The sequence below is a fragment of the Plasmodium vivax genome, chromosome 3 (genome assembly GCF_000002415.2).
Source record: "Plasmodium vivax chromosome 3, whole genome shotgun sequence".
NCBI lineage: Eukaryota > Apicomplexa > Aconoidasida > Haemosporida > Plasmodiidae > Plasmodium > Plasmodium vivax.
Genome location: NC_009908.2, coordinates 772,837 through 788,106, shown reverse-complemented (window position 1 = coordinate 788,106; position 15,270 = coordinate 772,837). Strand labels below are relative to the sequence as shown.

The 15,270-nt window shown below is 46.8% G+C and overlaps 2 protein-coding genes across 2 annotated transcripts; one reads left to right on the top strand and one right to left on the bottom strand.

Annotated features, from left to right (window-relative positions):
* Window positions 1-619: 619 nt before the first annotated feature.
* Window positions 620-4,944, top strand: PVX_096090 (hypothetical protein, conserved; the record flags this gene model as incomplete). Its single annotated transcript, XM_001612725.1, has 1 exon — window positions 620-4,944. Exon 1 carries the CDS (start codon window positions 1,201-1,203, stop codon window positions 4,942-4,944), a length of 3,744 nt encoding a protein of 1,247 aa, XP_001612775.1. The 5' UTR covers window positions 620-1,200.
* Window positions 4,945-5,993: 1,049 nt separating this feature from the next.
* Window positions 5,994-12,893, bottom strand: PVX_096095 (kinesin, putative; the record flags this gene model as incomplete). Its single annotated transcript, XM_001612726.1, has 1 exon — window positions 5,994-12,893. The coding sequence occupies one exon, from the start codon at window positions 12,891-12,893 to the stop codon at window positions 5,994-5,996; it is 6,900 nt and encodes a 2,299-aa protein (XP_001612776.1).
* Window positions 12,894-15,270: the final 2,377 nt, after the last annotated feature.

The following is a 15,270-nucleotide window of genomic DNA, read 5'->3' as shown; positions in this document are numbered from 1 at the left end:
GACAACAGTTTGTGGCTACCCTAAATGACCTTTTTTCGGAACTTGTTGCCAAACATATGTTCACAAGCTTCTTTCCCTATTCGATTTTGTACGTAACCAACGTTTAATATAACATTTATTTGTATTTTATTTACTAGCAGAATAATTGTAGGCCCTTTCAGCATAATCGATTATGACTAAGTGGGCCGCTCCCCCGCGGAATTGCCACTCATAACTTCACGTGGGGGCAAAAATTAAAACCATTCAATCTTCTTAAATCGGGAAAAGTATATAGAAAAAAGGCAACCAAAAAATTAAAAAGAATAATCCCAATTTATTTCAACAAAAAAGAACTCTTTTTCACCACTTCGTTGTTTATGTTGTCGGGAAAACAAAAAAAAAAACGGAGGAAAAAAAAAAAAAAAATTGCCCCTCATGTACAGCCAAAAAAAAATGTTCCCCGATATATTAGCTGACACATTTTAAAAAAAAAAAAAAAAAAAAAGGCAGCGAAAAATGGCGGCAAAAAAAGGCAACAAAATAGGCAACAAAATAGGCAGCGAAAAAAGGCGGCAAAAAAAGGCAACAAAATAGGCAGCGAAAAGGGCGACAAATATTGCACATCAAAAAGGGCGTTTTTATTGCCACTCGGTGAAAACGCATTATGTAAATAAACATGCCGATGGGAGGCGATTTTTTGCAATATTTTTAACATTAACTGATGATACCATTTTTTCCCACACATCGTATGCGCTTTTTATTGGGAAAATAGCCAAATGGGGAAAGGGTGAACGAAACCGAATCGAGGGGATACCAATGCAAAACTTCGAAAGTTGGAACACCTTCAACTTAAAAAAAAAAAAAACGGAGAAAGATACCAAGACGTTATGCATGTAAACGCGGCGTAGGGGCACACGCACATGCGAATACGCGTTCGTACGTACAACGTGCGTGAGGGTTACGGGCGGCGGCCGCTAACCGGATAAATCGCCAACCCGATAAATCGTCAACCCGATAAATCGCATTTTCGAACCACTGCTTCATCTCTCCTCTTTCCATTTGAAGAGGCATTGCGGCGAATTTTAAAACGACTCGGTTGTGTACCCAGCTAGCCGTCATTCCGCCATTCCGCCGTTCCGCTATTTCGCCACTCAGCTACTTCGCCTGCTCCATTGTTACACACCTTGGCCTGCTCGACGCGCGCACCGCGCCAACATTGGCATGTACAAATTTGCACGTACAATTTGTAGGCATCGATTTGCCCACACACACATATACCCATTGGAGCCCACCAAGCAACAAATGGGAATCACCAACCTGCTGCCGTTCCTAAAACCGATCGCCAAGAGCACACACATAAGCAAATACAAAAATGAAGTGATCGGCGTGGACATCATGTGTTGGATCCACAGGGGTCTCATCAGTTGTGCCTACGACATAGTCACGGATACGTACAACGACAGCTACTTAAGCTTCATCGAAAAAATGCTCGAATGTATTTATCACTACAACATTAAGGTAGTGTTCGTTTTCGACGGAGAGGAGTTACCAGAAAAGAAGGCAGAAAATGTGATTAGGAAAGATAGGAGAGAAAAGGCAAAGAAGGAGGCACAAGAAATTATTAAATCAGTCCCAAATCCCAGATCAGATGAGAACGTTTTGAAAAAGTGCATACAAGCTTTAAGTGTTTCCAAAGAGATTATAAACACCGTGATCCAATTTTGTAGAACAAAAAATATTGATTATATCATTTCCCCTTTTGAAGCGGATGCTCAGCTGTCCTACCTCTGCAGGATGGGCTACATTTCTTGCGCCATAAGTGAAGACAGTGACTTGCTAGTGTATGGCTGCCCTCGCGTTTTGTACAAACTGAAAAGCACCGGAGAGTGCGATGAAATAAGTTTGATGCCTATTGACGATCTGATTGACGTAAACGTGATTAACAAAATTAGGAACCCCCTCTCGGATTCGTTCAACGAGTTTTACATCACCCCGATGAAGCAGGGCCGGAGGGATGCCCAGGGGGGGCACTCAGATTGGGAAGATAATAACCTATCCGATTGGGAAGAGAATAACATGACCGATTTAGCCGAGCACCCCCCTGCGCGCGCGCAACGACGGACGCGCCACCGAGCCGCGGCAAACGGGAACCCTGAGCAGAAAAAAAAAAGCTACCACAAAGTGATGAAGGAATATCTGGACCACTTCCACTGGCCAGAAGAATTGGACAAGCTAAAGCATTTCAGCATAGACATGTTCCTGGCGATGTGCATCCTAAGTGGCTGCGATTACACGAACGATTTTCACATCACGGGAATGGGAATCAAAACTGCCTTCAGTTTAATCAGCCAATACAAAACTATCGAAAATATTTTTTCATTCCTCATTTCGCATGACAGATGGAAGCGTAAAATACCGCCCAATTTAAACACCCTAGAAAAACTGATGACTAAATATGAAGAAATTAAAAACGCCTTCTTACATCACCAAGTGTATGATTTTATTCTGTGCCAGAACATCCCCATCAACCAGTCCTTCAACAGTGCATTAAAGAAAAATGAAAATAAACTCCTCATCAATAAAATACGTGACTTTTCCCTCACATATGACAGCAGTAAGAGGAGGGGAAACTGCCTGAACGCATTCTCGGAGGAGCTCTCCAGTGGTGCCAGCGGGGGGAGAAGTAGCTTTCTTTCTGATGGGAGCGGCAATTCGGAGAGATGCACTGGAAGAAGTACAAGAGGTGAAGAAAAGGTATATTCCGAAAGGAAACACCACCAAAAGGACATGCTCAAAGGAAGTGCTTCTCCAGCACACAAAAGGAGATCCCCACTTCCACCAAAACAAACCGCCCTAAAGGAACATCCCCAATTAGACAAACCGAACAGTGTTGAAAATATTTTTAAAAATTTACCATCCGAGTGTTTAGAATATTTGGAGATATCCCCCGACCTGTTCAGGAATTGTCCCGAGGGGCAGAATGGTCTGAAGGAGCAGGAGATAGTGCGCCATGAGGGGATCGCTCAAGAGGGTTCCCATGGGTTAAGCACTTGGACAAGTGACTGGCAAAGTGGTAGGCAAAACTACGCAGCGTTCCACCCCGGAGAGCTCCCCCCAAGCGCAACAGCCCAACAGGAACCGCCCAAAGGGGATATGCAAGCATGTTCGCCCCTGCACCCAAGAGGAACCACCCAGACGGCCAATTTGTGGCCCCCCATGGAATGCGCCAACTTCAACCTATTTGGTGATTCCCCCCGGAGCAACGGCTGCGCGCACGGAAGGGAGTGCACCAACGATGGGGATGAGGCGGGAGTGCCGAGAGGGCCAAGCGATCCAAGAGATGCAGGCGATTCGAGAGATACAATCGATTCCAGCGATTACAGCGATTCCAGCGACCTCCCCGCGTACAACTCCAGAAATAATCTACCTAGAGGAAAGGAAAAAACAAAATTGAGCAAGCGGAAGGGGAACCACGCCGACTCAGTTAACTTCAAGAAAACGAAAAGGAGCGCCGCAGCACCCCCGCACACAGGTGATCAAACGTCGAAGAACCCGTTGGAAGAAAACGAACCCGATTGCAGTAAACGCTCGGACAAAACTCATCCTGGCGAGATTCTCGAAAAGACAAAGTGGATATCGCAGGCAGGTCGCAACTGCCAAGGGGTGGCTCGCCTCGAAGGAGGCCCCGCTCACGGGATCGACACAAGCATTCAGGAGGATGCAAAAAAGGGGAAGCCGCTGGACGAAGAAGTTACCAATCCAACTGAAGGGACGAACAGAAAGAAAAGCGCAAGAGTTATGTACCAGAATATGAAGAAGAGCTTCCTTCTATTCAAGACGTTGGACGGGGAGACAAGCAACCAAATGGGATCTTCAACGGAAGAATTGAAAGGTAACTCCGCACAAGAGAAGGAGGAATGTTCACGCGTGAGGGAGATTCAAGGGAGGTGTAAGGCCGAGCGGCCTGATGAAGAAGGGGGGAGTCCCGTGGGAACCGACATTTGGGACGGGAAAGACAAAATGAGAAGCGGCACGCAGGGAGGACCGATCAGAAAACTGTCAACGGAACCGATCAGCAAACCGGCAATAGAACCCATCAGCAAACCGGCAATAGAACCCATCAGAAAACTACCAACAGAACCGATCAGCAAACCGGCAACAGAACCGATCAGCATACGGACCACCAGACTGACCACGAAACCGATCAGCGGCGTGAAAAGCGAAATAAACAAAACGAACTTCAAATCGGAATGGAGCGACCACCCCTCAGTCGTTTGCTCCCCTCTCAAAGGTAAATCCTCCGCGGTGAACGGAAATCGCAGGAGCCAATTGAGGATAACCAACTTTTTCAAAAAGTCGGAAAGAAAAATCCCCAACTTGGACGGCAACAAGGAGGGTAATAATAACAGCTTTCCGTTGAGGCGGCCCACAAATGGTTCCCCCAGTGGCAATGGAACGTGCTCCCTTTCAATGAACAACTCGGAACCAGCGAATGAAGAGCAGCAAGGAGGGGAGCTTCCGCACGTGGGCCAAGACACCCACGAAAAGGACTCCCTTAACCAAGACTCCCATGACGAATATGTGTTCCTGAAAAATCTGCACAACTGCGGGATGATAAAAGAACCGAACAGAAAGGAGCCCCCCAAATGGGTCGCCAAAGGTAGCCAGGCCTGGGACGATCGAGTGAGCAGAGGGGATAGGGGTGATCACCCTAGCGGTCTCCACAGTGGTCACTCCATGGATCACCCTCATGATCACCATGATCGGCCCCTCCCCGGAGACGCCCCCCCCGCCGACCGCCCAGCCGAGAAAAAGGAAAAGCAAAAAGAAATTAACCTGGAGTATATCCTGCAGAACCTGAACTACAACTACCACCCCCGCAGCCACAAAATCAACACCTTTGATTACTTCAAGGAGAAGGAAAACGTGCCTCCCCCCAACCCCTACGTGGACAACAATTTGTGAGCGAGTCTTTGTTCCCTCGCTGCGCGCTTCTCCGACCAGTCCACAGGCACGCACGCACGTGTGTATCTACTCACATAGGTATATGTGTGTGTGTGTGTGTGTGTGTGTATACTGTTTCCCCCTTTTTTCCTGGGCGCTGCGACTGCCCCTTTTTCTGTACCACAAAAGATCCTCTTGTTATCTACACTTTCACGTGCCCGACTTACCCAAATGATGATTGTACAAAGTGCGGCACCACCACCCCCTTTTTTTTTTTCTCTTTTAAAGCAAACGTACCAAAACAGCCTCTTTAAAAACGTAACCCTAAATGCTAAATAATTTTTACAAAGTGGAGTGCATAACGGGCAATAAATAAGCCAAGATAGCAAAATGGCGGAGTTAACAGAAACAGTTGCACTTGCGGTAATCACATTTGTGAAAAAAAAAAAAAAAAAAAGGAAAAACAAATCATCCCATCCTGCTGGTAAATAATTAACGTGTCTGTCTAACGACGGAACTGCGCACAAAGCTATGCCGCTCGCCCCCTCCCAACGCGATCAGTTTGCTCAACAACTTCGCAGCTCACTTTTTTTTTTGCTCACCTGAGTGTGCATCATAATCGGACGTCTCATTCGCAGTAGGCGCTGGATGGCGGGGTGTATTTCCAGACAGGGGCTAACCAACGGAAGTGTCCAGCAGGGCGAGGAAACAAATTTGGGCAACTTGCAACCATGCAGGACACGCTCCCTGCCCTTCCTCATAAATGGGCAACAATTCTCAAAAAGGAACTTCTTTTTTAGGAAAGCGCTAAACTGAGCTTTTCAGCATTACGCGTTCCTCTTCAAATTTTAAAATGTGTTCCGCTCTGCCTCGCGAATGGACCTCCACTTCGACGTCGACTTTGGCTTCAACTTCTGCTTCAACTTCAACTTCGCCTTTTTTTTTTTTTTTGAAGATCCGCTAACCCACCAAGCATGTTCATCCCCACACACCGCTATCCACCCAAAGGACAACTGCGCGGGCGATAAGGAAGCGGCCACTTCTGGGGGGGAAACTACTTCTTCCCCAGTTCATCTGCGTGCGCCGGAACCGTACACCCCTCCGGCACACAGCCCTCCACCTCTCTGTATCACCCTGAATTGGCTAATTTCGTTCCTATTAACATCTTGGAAGCGCACTTGGGGGATCGGCTCATCCTTCGTAGTTCTCTCACCATAGGCAAAGCCACTCCTAACAACAAACTTACCAGAGTGCATCCCGCTACCACAGTAATTCACCTTTTTTATCTTCCCATTGATTATGGATTTACTTCGGTACGGTATGACGCTGTTCAGATGATCAACCTGGAGGCCCTCCCTATGTGTTCCATGCCCATTGGCATAATGGCCATTCCCCATCTTTTCACCTTCCCGAATGGCATACCCCTCATAGTTGCTGCTAACTCCGCTCGGGGCAAACAAATTGGCCTTGTGCATTTTCCTACTTTGATAATGGCCGCTGACATGCATCGAATTGTCCCTCGAAGGTAGATGCTCAGGGTGCAGACGTCCATGCAGAAAATATTTTTCTTCAAACTTATTCGCACTGTGTCTTTCCCCCTTTAGTTTGTCCTGCCCTATTTGATGTGATTCCCTTCCTCCATCCACCCCGTTCGGCTTATCTCTCCGGTGTGATAACACTCCGCTAGGGTGCCCTTCCCAACTGGCCGCATCCCCCTGCGTGGCCAACAGTAGGCAGTTACTGACTGCTCCATTTTTGGACGTCTTCCTTTCTAACCCTACATTGGGTGCACTGCCGTACGCCTCTACAGTGTTCACGCTAGCGAGATGGTGCTGCCAGTTGTTCCTGTGCTTTTCCACCCCCCTAGCTTTATCATTACCATTCGTATAAGTGGAGGCAACCATGGGTTTATTCCCCTTGGCATAAATCAAACGCCCATTTAGGTTCACCTGCTCGGCCCCCGCAGAGTGCTTCTTTCGCCAATATAGTTCCTCCCCATTTGGAAGATATACCATCCTGCCAACGGGGTTAGCCGCGGGCGCCCCTTTCCGGTCAGCTCCATCTGTGCGGTGCTTCTCTGCAAGGTGCTTCTCAGCATGGTAATTCTTTGCAATACGCTTCTCCACCTGGTGCTTCTCTTCATGGCGATTCTTCAAACCGTGGAAGCTACTTACCGGATCCCCTCTGTGATGTTTTTCCCCGCCCGAATTCGCACCGCTAAAATGGCTGCGGAGGAAGAATCGCCCCTTTTTCTCTCGATAAGACGCCTTTATCATATCTTGAATATTATACGCACTGCTGACCAGGCTATCCAAATTAGACCTCATTCCTACCCCTTTGGCGTCCTCACATGTGTGCCTCTCCTCCCTTAACATGTCATTTGTTCCGTTAAATGCTACACCACTCCTGCTCACGTGGATGGGAGTGACCTGCTCGTCAGCCCCAAACAGAGCAGCCTTCTTCATCTCAGCTGCCTTCCTCTGCATATCATGCAAACATCTCCCGTTACGCACCGATGCGGTGGTGTTATTACCACTAGTTGGGGCGGCAGTCCCATTTCCACCTCCACCTATACCCTTCCCTGTGCCTGCATCCCCGGCAGAGTGACTCAAACAAAAGGCGTCTCTAGAATCCCTTTTTTGTGTCTCAGCCAGGATCTTCTCGTAGCGGTTTTTTAACGTGTCTAGCTTTTTCCTGTTTTCCTCCAGGGCGCTCATTTCGCCGTCCCGCTTATAATGGGACATATCCACTGTGTTGGCGGTGCCCACCGTGTAGGCAGTTCCCACAACGCTGCTGCCCGCTCTTCCACCTCCTCCCCCGCACCCACTCGCAACTCCTTTCTTTTCCTCCCCCAATTTCGTTTCTAACTTTTTCTCAAAGTTCAGCCAGCTTTCCTCAACTTGGGAAATCAAACACTTCTTCCCATTTTTCTTCACCCCGGCGCTGGTCTCCTCGAGGCAACCTTCCCCCCCATTGCGCACGGCCAAATCGCTCTTCCCCTTTGCACCCCCTCCTGCTGTGCGCCCCTCCATGATGCACTTCCTCACATCATTCATCTTGTTAAACTCAATATAGTAGGCAAACTTCCCCTTGCTGTTTTGGCCTATAATAGTTTTATTTTTCCAGTTACTGAAGCAGCAGTTCTCACTGACCGATCTGCCCCTGTCGGCATGCTCCCTATTGCCATCCTTCCCATCACTCACATGACCATGTCCTTCACCCGCAAAAAGTGATCTTTTTCCCACCCCGCTGCAGCCCTCTTCACCCTTCAAACTTGACGTGTCTTTATTTTCCACCCCACCCGTGACCTCATTGCAATTCCTCACTACCTTAGAATTGGGGAAAATGTTAATCCTATTTATCACCATGTTGTTTATCCCTACATTGTTAACGTAATGCTGCTTCCTCTTTGAGTCGCCTAACTGGAGTAGATGCCCTAGGTCGGACGCAAAGGCTGGTCTTCCCCGTTCACCATTGCCACGCCCCTTTGCGTATAGTGTCTCATTAGAGGAGGACTTTTTGCCAACCTGGATACCCTTGATAGAGAACTTTGGCTTTGCTTGCCCATCATCTTCCCCCTTTGCGTGATCTCCCTTCTTCTTTGAGAGGCTTCTTCCATCTATTGGAGCGCTACCACTTGTGCCACTAGCTTGTCCGATCTTCCCACCGCGTGCACTACTACCGGCGCTTCCCTCCGAGCTGAACGCCGCAATGACACCACCCGATGGAGCCAAATTAGAGCCGTTACTCACCGCCAGCGAGTTAGCCGATTTGCGAGAGTTTACCAACTCGGCATACCTCTTCCTTCGGGAGTAATCCCCCTTCCCATTTGAGTTCAAAGCAGCATCTCCACCATTGCTGCAGGTGTTGCAGCGACGTCCCTGCTTCTTCACCTTTGCAAACTTGCCGATCTTTCCCTTCCTCCTCTTTAGTTCAGACCCACTCCTCTGGTTCTGTTCCTCTGCTCTGTGTTTGAAGATACCGCTAGTGCCCTTTCTCTTGTTAATATGCATCGCAAAATTGAAGAAAAATGACTTCGTTCCTGCCTTTCGGCGCCGGCCCCTTTTTGGGTTCGCCTCATTCCTGCTTGCACTCACGATCTTTGCCTTCTTCTGAATTGTCTCTCTGTTTGGGGCATTCCATGCAGATACTGCCTCTTCCGCTGGGACCAAAAGGCCATCATTTTTGTCTACCCTCCATTTTTTTAACTTCTTAGCAGTTGCACTAAGGTCAGTTGCTTCTCTCGCCTTCTCACTCGCGCAGTTTAATTCCCTGTCACTACAGGGTATCTGTATTGTGTCGGCCTTTCCATCCTCCCCTTTCGAAGCCCTAACACTTGTATCTTCTTTTTCCCCCCTTTTGGCATGAACCCAATTGGAAGACCCCTCCTTTGCCATGACATCTCCCCCTCTTTCATATCCACCCATGGCTCTCTCCTTGCATGCTTCTTCCAAAGTGGCTCTCTTACTACTTTCACGAGGAGGGTATACTTCCACACTTTTTTTTTTCCCTTTCACCATTTCCCCGTTCGGGTATGCCTCATCAGCGCAGAGGTCACCCTGTTTGTCTGTTTCCTCACCGTCGGAGCCCCCGTTCTCGTAATCCCCATCCACGTTGCAATACCTGCCTGCATCCTCTCTCCCGTCACTGCCATCCCTATTGTGATCCTTTCCGTTACACCCACCAGCCTCTTCGGCGTATTCTCCCCCGTCTGCTTCTTCTTCTTCCACTTCTTCTTCCTCGTCTGCTTCTTCCTCCCCCTGTCTGCTGCCCCCGCCGAACAGGTCCTCATCACTGTCGACCTCATACTCTATGGTGTGCGTTTCGATGAAGTTCATGACGTTTTTCTTGTTCACATCCCCATTGCCGTGGAACCAAGGGCTCCTTTTGCTACTCACTCCGTTTAGCGGCGTTAGCGGAGTCAGCAGAGTCAGCGGCGTCAGCGGCGGCTCCCTTACCCTCCTAATGCTAGCCTTGTTCAAGTTCCACTGGTACAGCAATGAGTTGAAGGACTTCCGTTCGTACTCGTTGTAGATGCTTTTCATTCCGGCGTAAGTAGCTGCATACTCATTCGGCTCCACTTTGCTAGCGTCATCTTGGTTGGATTCCTCCTCGCCGGGGATGCCCTTCTGCATGGTATCATTCGGAACGCTCCTACCCCCCCAACCGACGCACAGATCTTTCCCAGGGACCACCTCTCCACTACCACCGCTATCCCCCCCAAAGTCTGACTCGCCCCGACCCAACGAACTGCCAAAATAAAACTCCTTCATCTTCCGTAGCCTCTTCCTACTTTCATACTTATTCGTAATGTACTGAAAAAAGACAAACTTCCTCAAAAAGAACAACTCCTTTTGCAGTCTTCGTATATCCTCCTCATACACATAGGCATTGCTTCCCCTGCTCTCGACCTGTATCTTCTTTGCCCTCGAAACTAGCTTCAACGAGGACAGTGTGTCACGGACGTTTTTCATGCATGAAGATATGGTGCATATAAAAACAGTTTTGCTGGACCCTCCCAAAGAATCCTGAAGCAGTCTGGTCAAAATGGAGTTTCGGTAGCTGATGTTTTTATTTCCCTTAGACAGCTCGTTAATGCACAGGGACAGAGCAGATAAACTCCTATTAATAGAACAAACTTCTGTGGTATACAGTTTTTCATTAGACGCTGCATACTTTTCATTTCCAGCCAAGTCAATTAACAACAAATTGGCTGACCTAAAACACTCAGGTTTCGAATGATTAACATGTCGTAACTCCACTTTAAATATCGAATGGGACCTGGTTGACATTTCATTCGTTTTGGTGATTCTGCATGCTCTGTTGCTTGTGCCATCTATCAGGAGCTCTATCAGCTCTTCGCAGCTGGCTACCTCCACCGTTAGCAAACCAGACACAAACGTGGCGTTGTTGGAAAGCTTAGACTTTTGAGTGCTCAAATAGGGCTGCGGTTCCGTGAACGGATTTAGCAGGTCAAATATTCTATCGTTATACAGTTGCAGGTAAGAGGCGTACACCTTCACGTTTTTAAAAACCTCCTTCGTTTTCTCCGCGTGGGTGTCGCGGGCCCCGCTAAGGGCACCGCTTCGTCCGCCACGTAGATGGCCATTCATATCTCCATTTATTTCTCCATTTATATGGCCTTTTAGATGGCCGCCCCCATCACCGCTTTGATCACGGCTCCCCCTGGGGGCCCTCTCCCCTTGGTGCGCCTCCGCCTCTGCCTCGCGGCCAACCCCCCTGTGCAGGGACAACCTGCTCATTATTTCCTCGCACGCCCTGGGAATCATCCCCTTCCTGTCTGAATTCAAAATCAGCCGAATTTCGTCCTGCAGATCCTTCACATTAGGCTTATACTCCATTCGATACTCCGAAAACGTTTTGCAGTTCTCGTACTTCCCATAATAGCTGCTCTCACTCATGCACTCCGCATTCGACTTGTGATGGTACCTAGCATTGAGGGGTCCGTTTGGCGCGATGTTTGTGGAGCTGTTCGCTCTGCTGTTCGCCCTGGTGTTCGCGCTGCTGTTCACGACACTGCTCACGATACTGTTCATGACACTATTCCCTGCACCGTTCGCAGACGTGTGCGCCGCGTTACACTGCGCGCTGCAGGGCGAGTCGTACCTTTTGTTATAACTGCAATAGTTTCCATTCACCAGGGGGATTACTCTCGGAGGGAAGTTAAAGATCGGCTGCGAGCAGGACCTCTTCCTCTCGCACAAAAAGTTGTTACTGCTGTTGTTGCTGTGTGGGTTGCCGTTACCGTTACTATTTGCACTGCCGCCACCACCATTTGGAAGCCTCAAACTGTTCGTGTTGAGCAACAACTCGATCGGCTGCGTGCGCCTTGCGGAGTGGCGGATTTTTCTCTTCTTCCTCTTAATTAGCTCCATGACGTCTGGACCAATCATGGTGTACGTTTTCCCCGTCCCCGTATGGCCATGCGCGAACACAGTTGCATTCTTAAAGCGGAAGACAGAATCTATGCAAAAACAAATGCTCTTCCATATGTCCGATTGCGTGCTGCCTTCATTGAAAATTCTATCCACGACAAATTCACACTTCTTATTTTCACTCGGCATTCCGTAATTAATTAATATTTTGTTTGACCCTCTTTGCGTGATTACATTTTCCAGATTGTTCCCCGCAGAATCCAGCGGCTTAATTCTAATGCATGTCTTTATTTGAGACTTGTTCCAATTCATGTCTAGATTGTTGCCCGAGCTATCCTCATACCTTTCTGATACGTTGCGGATATTCCTTTCCTTTTCTTCGCGCAAAACTGAGCCGTTTGTATCAAACTTGAGGGGATTCCCTTCCTCCGGTTCTCTCTTCTTGTCATTTTCACTTTTGTTCCCTTGGCATGTGGCTACCTCGTTCATTATGCACATATTCACTTCGTTTTTTTCCAATGCATTGTGGCTAATTATATCATCTGCGCTGGATTGGCGTTCTCGACTTTGTTCGCCATCCCCTTTGCATGCTCTCCTGCACATGTCATCGTAGCCTTTCCCTTCCCTTTCGGCGCAGGAATTGCTAGACTCAAAGGAACAATCCGTCGCGTTTTCCTCATCGTTATTATTCACATTTAGAGTGCTCTGCTTAGAGAACTCCTTATACTTATTTCTCTCACAGGAGCGGTCATTATCGCTATTATATTCCACCGTTACGCTCTTGTCATACATTTTGTCGGGTTCGTCCACGAAAGGTTTGTTCGAGCGACTCCCCTTACTGCCCCGGTTGCCACTGCGGCTGCTACTTCCACCGCTGTTTCTTCTTCCACTGCTATTTCTGCTTCCACTGCTATTCCTGCTTCCACCTATGTTCCTACTTCTACTTCCATCACTGGCTCTTTTAAAAGGCCCTGCCCCCTTGATTGCCAGAACTTCTGAGGGAGTCCCCGACCTGCACACACTTTCACACTTCCGCGCTTCATCGTTCTCGTCCATTATAAGGCTGTCCTTCATTTGCAGTTGAGAAGCAACACAGTTGTACGCGTCTACCCCGTGGATTTTACTTTATATGAGCGTGTGCTTATTGTCTGCTACGGCAAATAGTTGTTCTTTACTGTGTTCAAGTGCCCATGAATGAAGCTACACGTAGGTATGCATACGTCTATATATACACACATATAGTGTTAAAACCTTGGGGGCACTAAAAACAGACATCCAGGGGGATATTTTTTGCAGCACTAGAATAATTTCAAAATGACGCTCACATTTTAATATCCTCAAATTTAAACACTTTCATGGTTGCAGCGTGTTTAGTGCGTTGATGGAGGGGGGGAATTCAGAGAGCGACAAATTACATGTGCCCAAAAAAATGTACGTATGTGTGTATATATAGATAAGTACATAGCAGCGGCAGTTAAATGTGGACGTAAAAACAGTTTGGCAAATGGGTGTCTCGGAAGGGGGACACAAGCGGGAAAAAAAAAAAGGACTCCGTCTCAGCACAGCCAAGCAAATGTGTAAGCTGGTTGTTTATCTCCTCTTATAATTTTTATTTTTTCTTATTTTTGCTTTTTTTATTTTTTTAAAATTATTTTCACTTTTTTGATTTTTTTAAAATTATTTTCGCTTTTTTGGCTTTACGAGCAGCTCTTGCTAAAAATGCAGAAGCTTCGACAACTGTGTGTAGCGTAAAGGGGGAATTCTCTATAAAGCTAAATCGACGCAAAAAGAAAATCCCCTCTTTTTTTTTTTTTTTAACAAACATGTGAAGCTATGTCGGGCAAACAATTTTCACAATCGTCCGCTAGACATCGGTATGTTACCCCACAGACGCGCGCTGTTTTTGCTTTTTCAAGAATTAGAATTTAATTGGGAAATCATTCCTCGTTCAGGAAAACAAACAAAAGCAAAGGAAAGCGAAGCACATCGAAACAACGGAAAGAAACGCGACGCAACGAAAAACAAAACGTGCGCGTCAAAATGGAAGGGGTAAACAAAAATAAATGTCCACTGAGTGCGGAAAAGTACAAAACATACAAATGGCAAAAGTGTTAATTACGCCCAAAACAAAAAAGACGTTGTTTAATCTTAAGGAGGTAATTAAACCTTTTTATTCCCTGAGGTGTTCTCACACAACGCGGAATTGTTTTTCTTCCTCATGATTTTTACATACAATTCCGCTTTGCAATTTTTTTGCGTACACGCTTGTTCTTGTTTCGGTCGTTTCGGTCGTTTCGGTCGTTTCGGACATTTTGGCTTTCCGGCCGTTTGGCTATTTGGCCGTTTTGGCTGCCTAAGAATTTTTTTTTTTTTTTTTTTTTTTTTTTCCGCACATCCCACGTAAAAAGCTTTCTACAGACGAAGAAATTTTCTGAACGGGTCAGGCAATATTTACCATTTTAAAAAAAAAAAAAAAAAAAAACTTTCACTATTCGCACAGCAGTAAAGCATTTTTTTCCCTCTTAACCCACATCGCATACAAGTATGTATCCACATTAATGCGAAAAACTGTAGAATAATGAAAAAATATCCCTCGCTTTTTAAACCCTACCACAATGTTAATCCCGTCGTTTTTTCCCCTCCGATCGAACGGTTCCACCTTTACCGCTTGCAGAACATGTCTATGCCTTAACGGTCTTGTCAAAAGGGAACTACAATCGAGCTGTACGCCACTATCAAGAAAGACAGACACATGTGAAGAATGATAAGCTTTTAAACAATGGGTTACATGTGTACATTGTCATTTTCCAAAAAATGGGAAATATGAGTGAAGCAAATCGCCCAGTCGACAATTACAGTCGTGCTACTTCAAAATGGTGATTTTTGCTAAGAACATATTTTGTCATACGCCCAATTAATAGTATCGCCAATTTTGTAATAAATTCCAAGTGGTGTGGAACCCCCATCAACCAGTTGCACACATGTGTGGGAATGAATATCTACACGCCTGCCCATGTGTTTTGATATATTTTTTTTTTCTTCTTGTATACACCCATCGCACTTCATTTTATCCACATTTCAAAGTTACATTTGTACCCATGCGCGTGAAGGGGGGGTCACTTCCGTGAAAGAGAAAAAAAAGAAAATGTATCAAAAAAAAAAATTAAAAAAATAAAACCCTTTGCCCCTTTTCGACGTTCCCGAAAAGGTGACATAAGGAAAACGTCGCTGTTAAGTAGATTTTTTCGAGGAAGCATTTCCCGTTTTGTTTTTCTCAACAATGTTAACTTCACCTTAGCTTGGTTTGCGTATCCTCGAAATTACGTCCCACAAGGGAAAAAAAAACGATTGCGATTGTGGGGAGCCACCCTCCGACCACTAAAAATTCACCTCTACAAGTGGAGCGACTTGGTTGCACAGACGGTTCCTGAGCGTTGGGACAAAAAGCAAA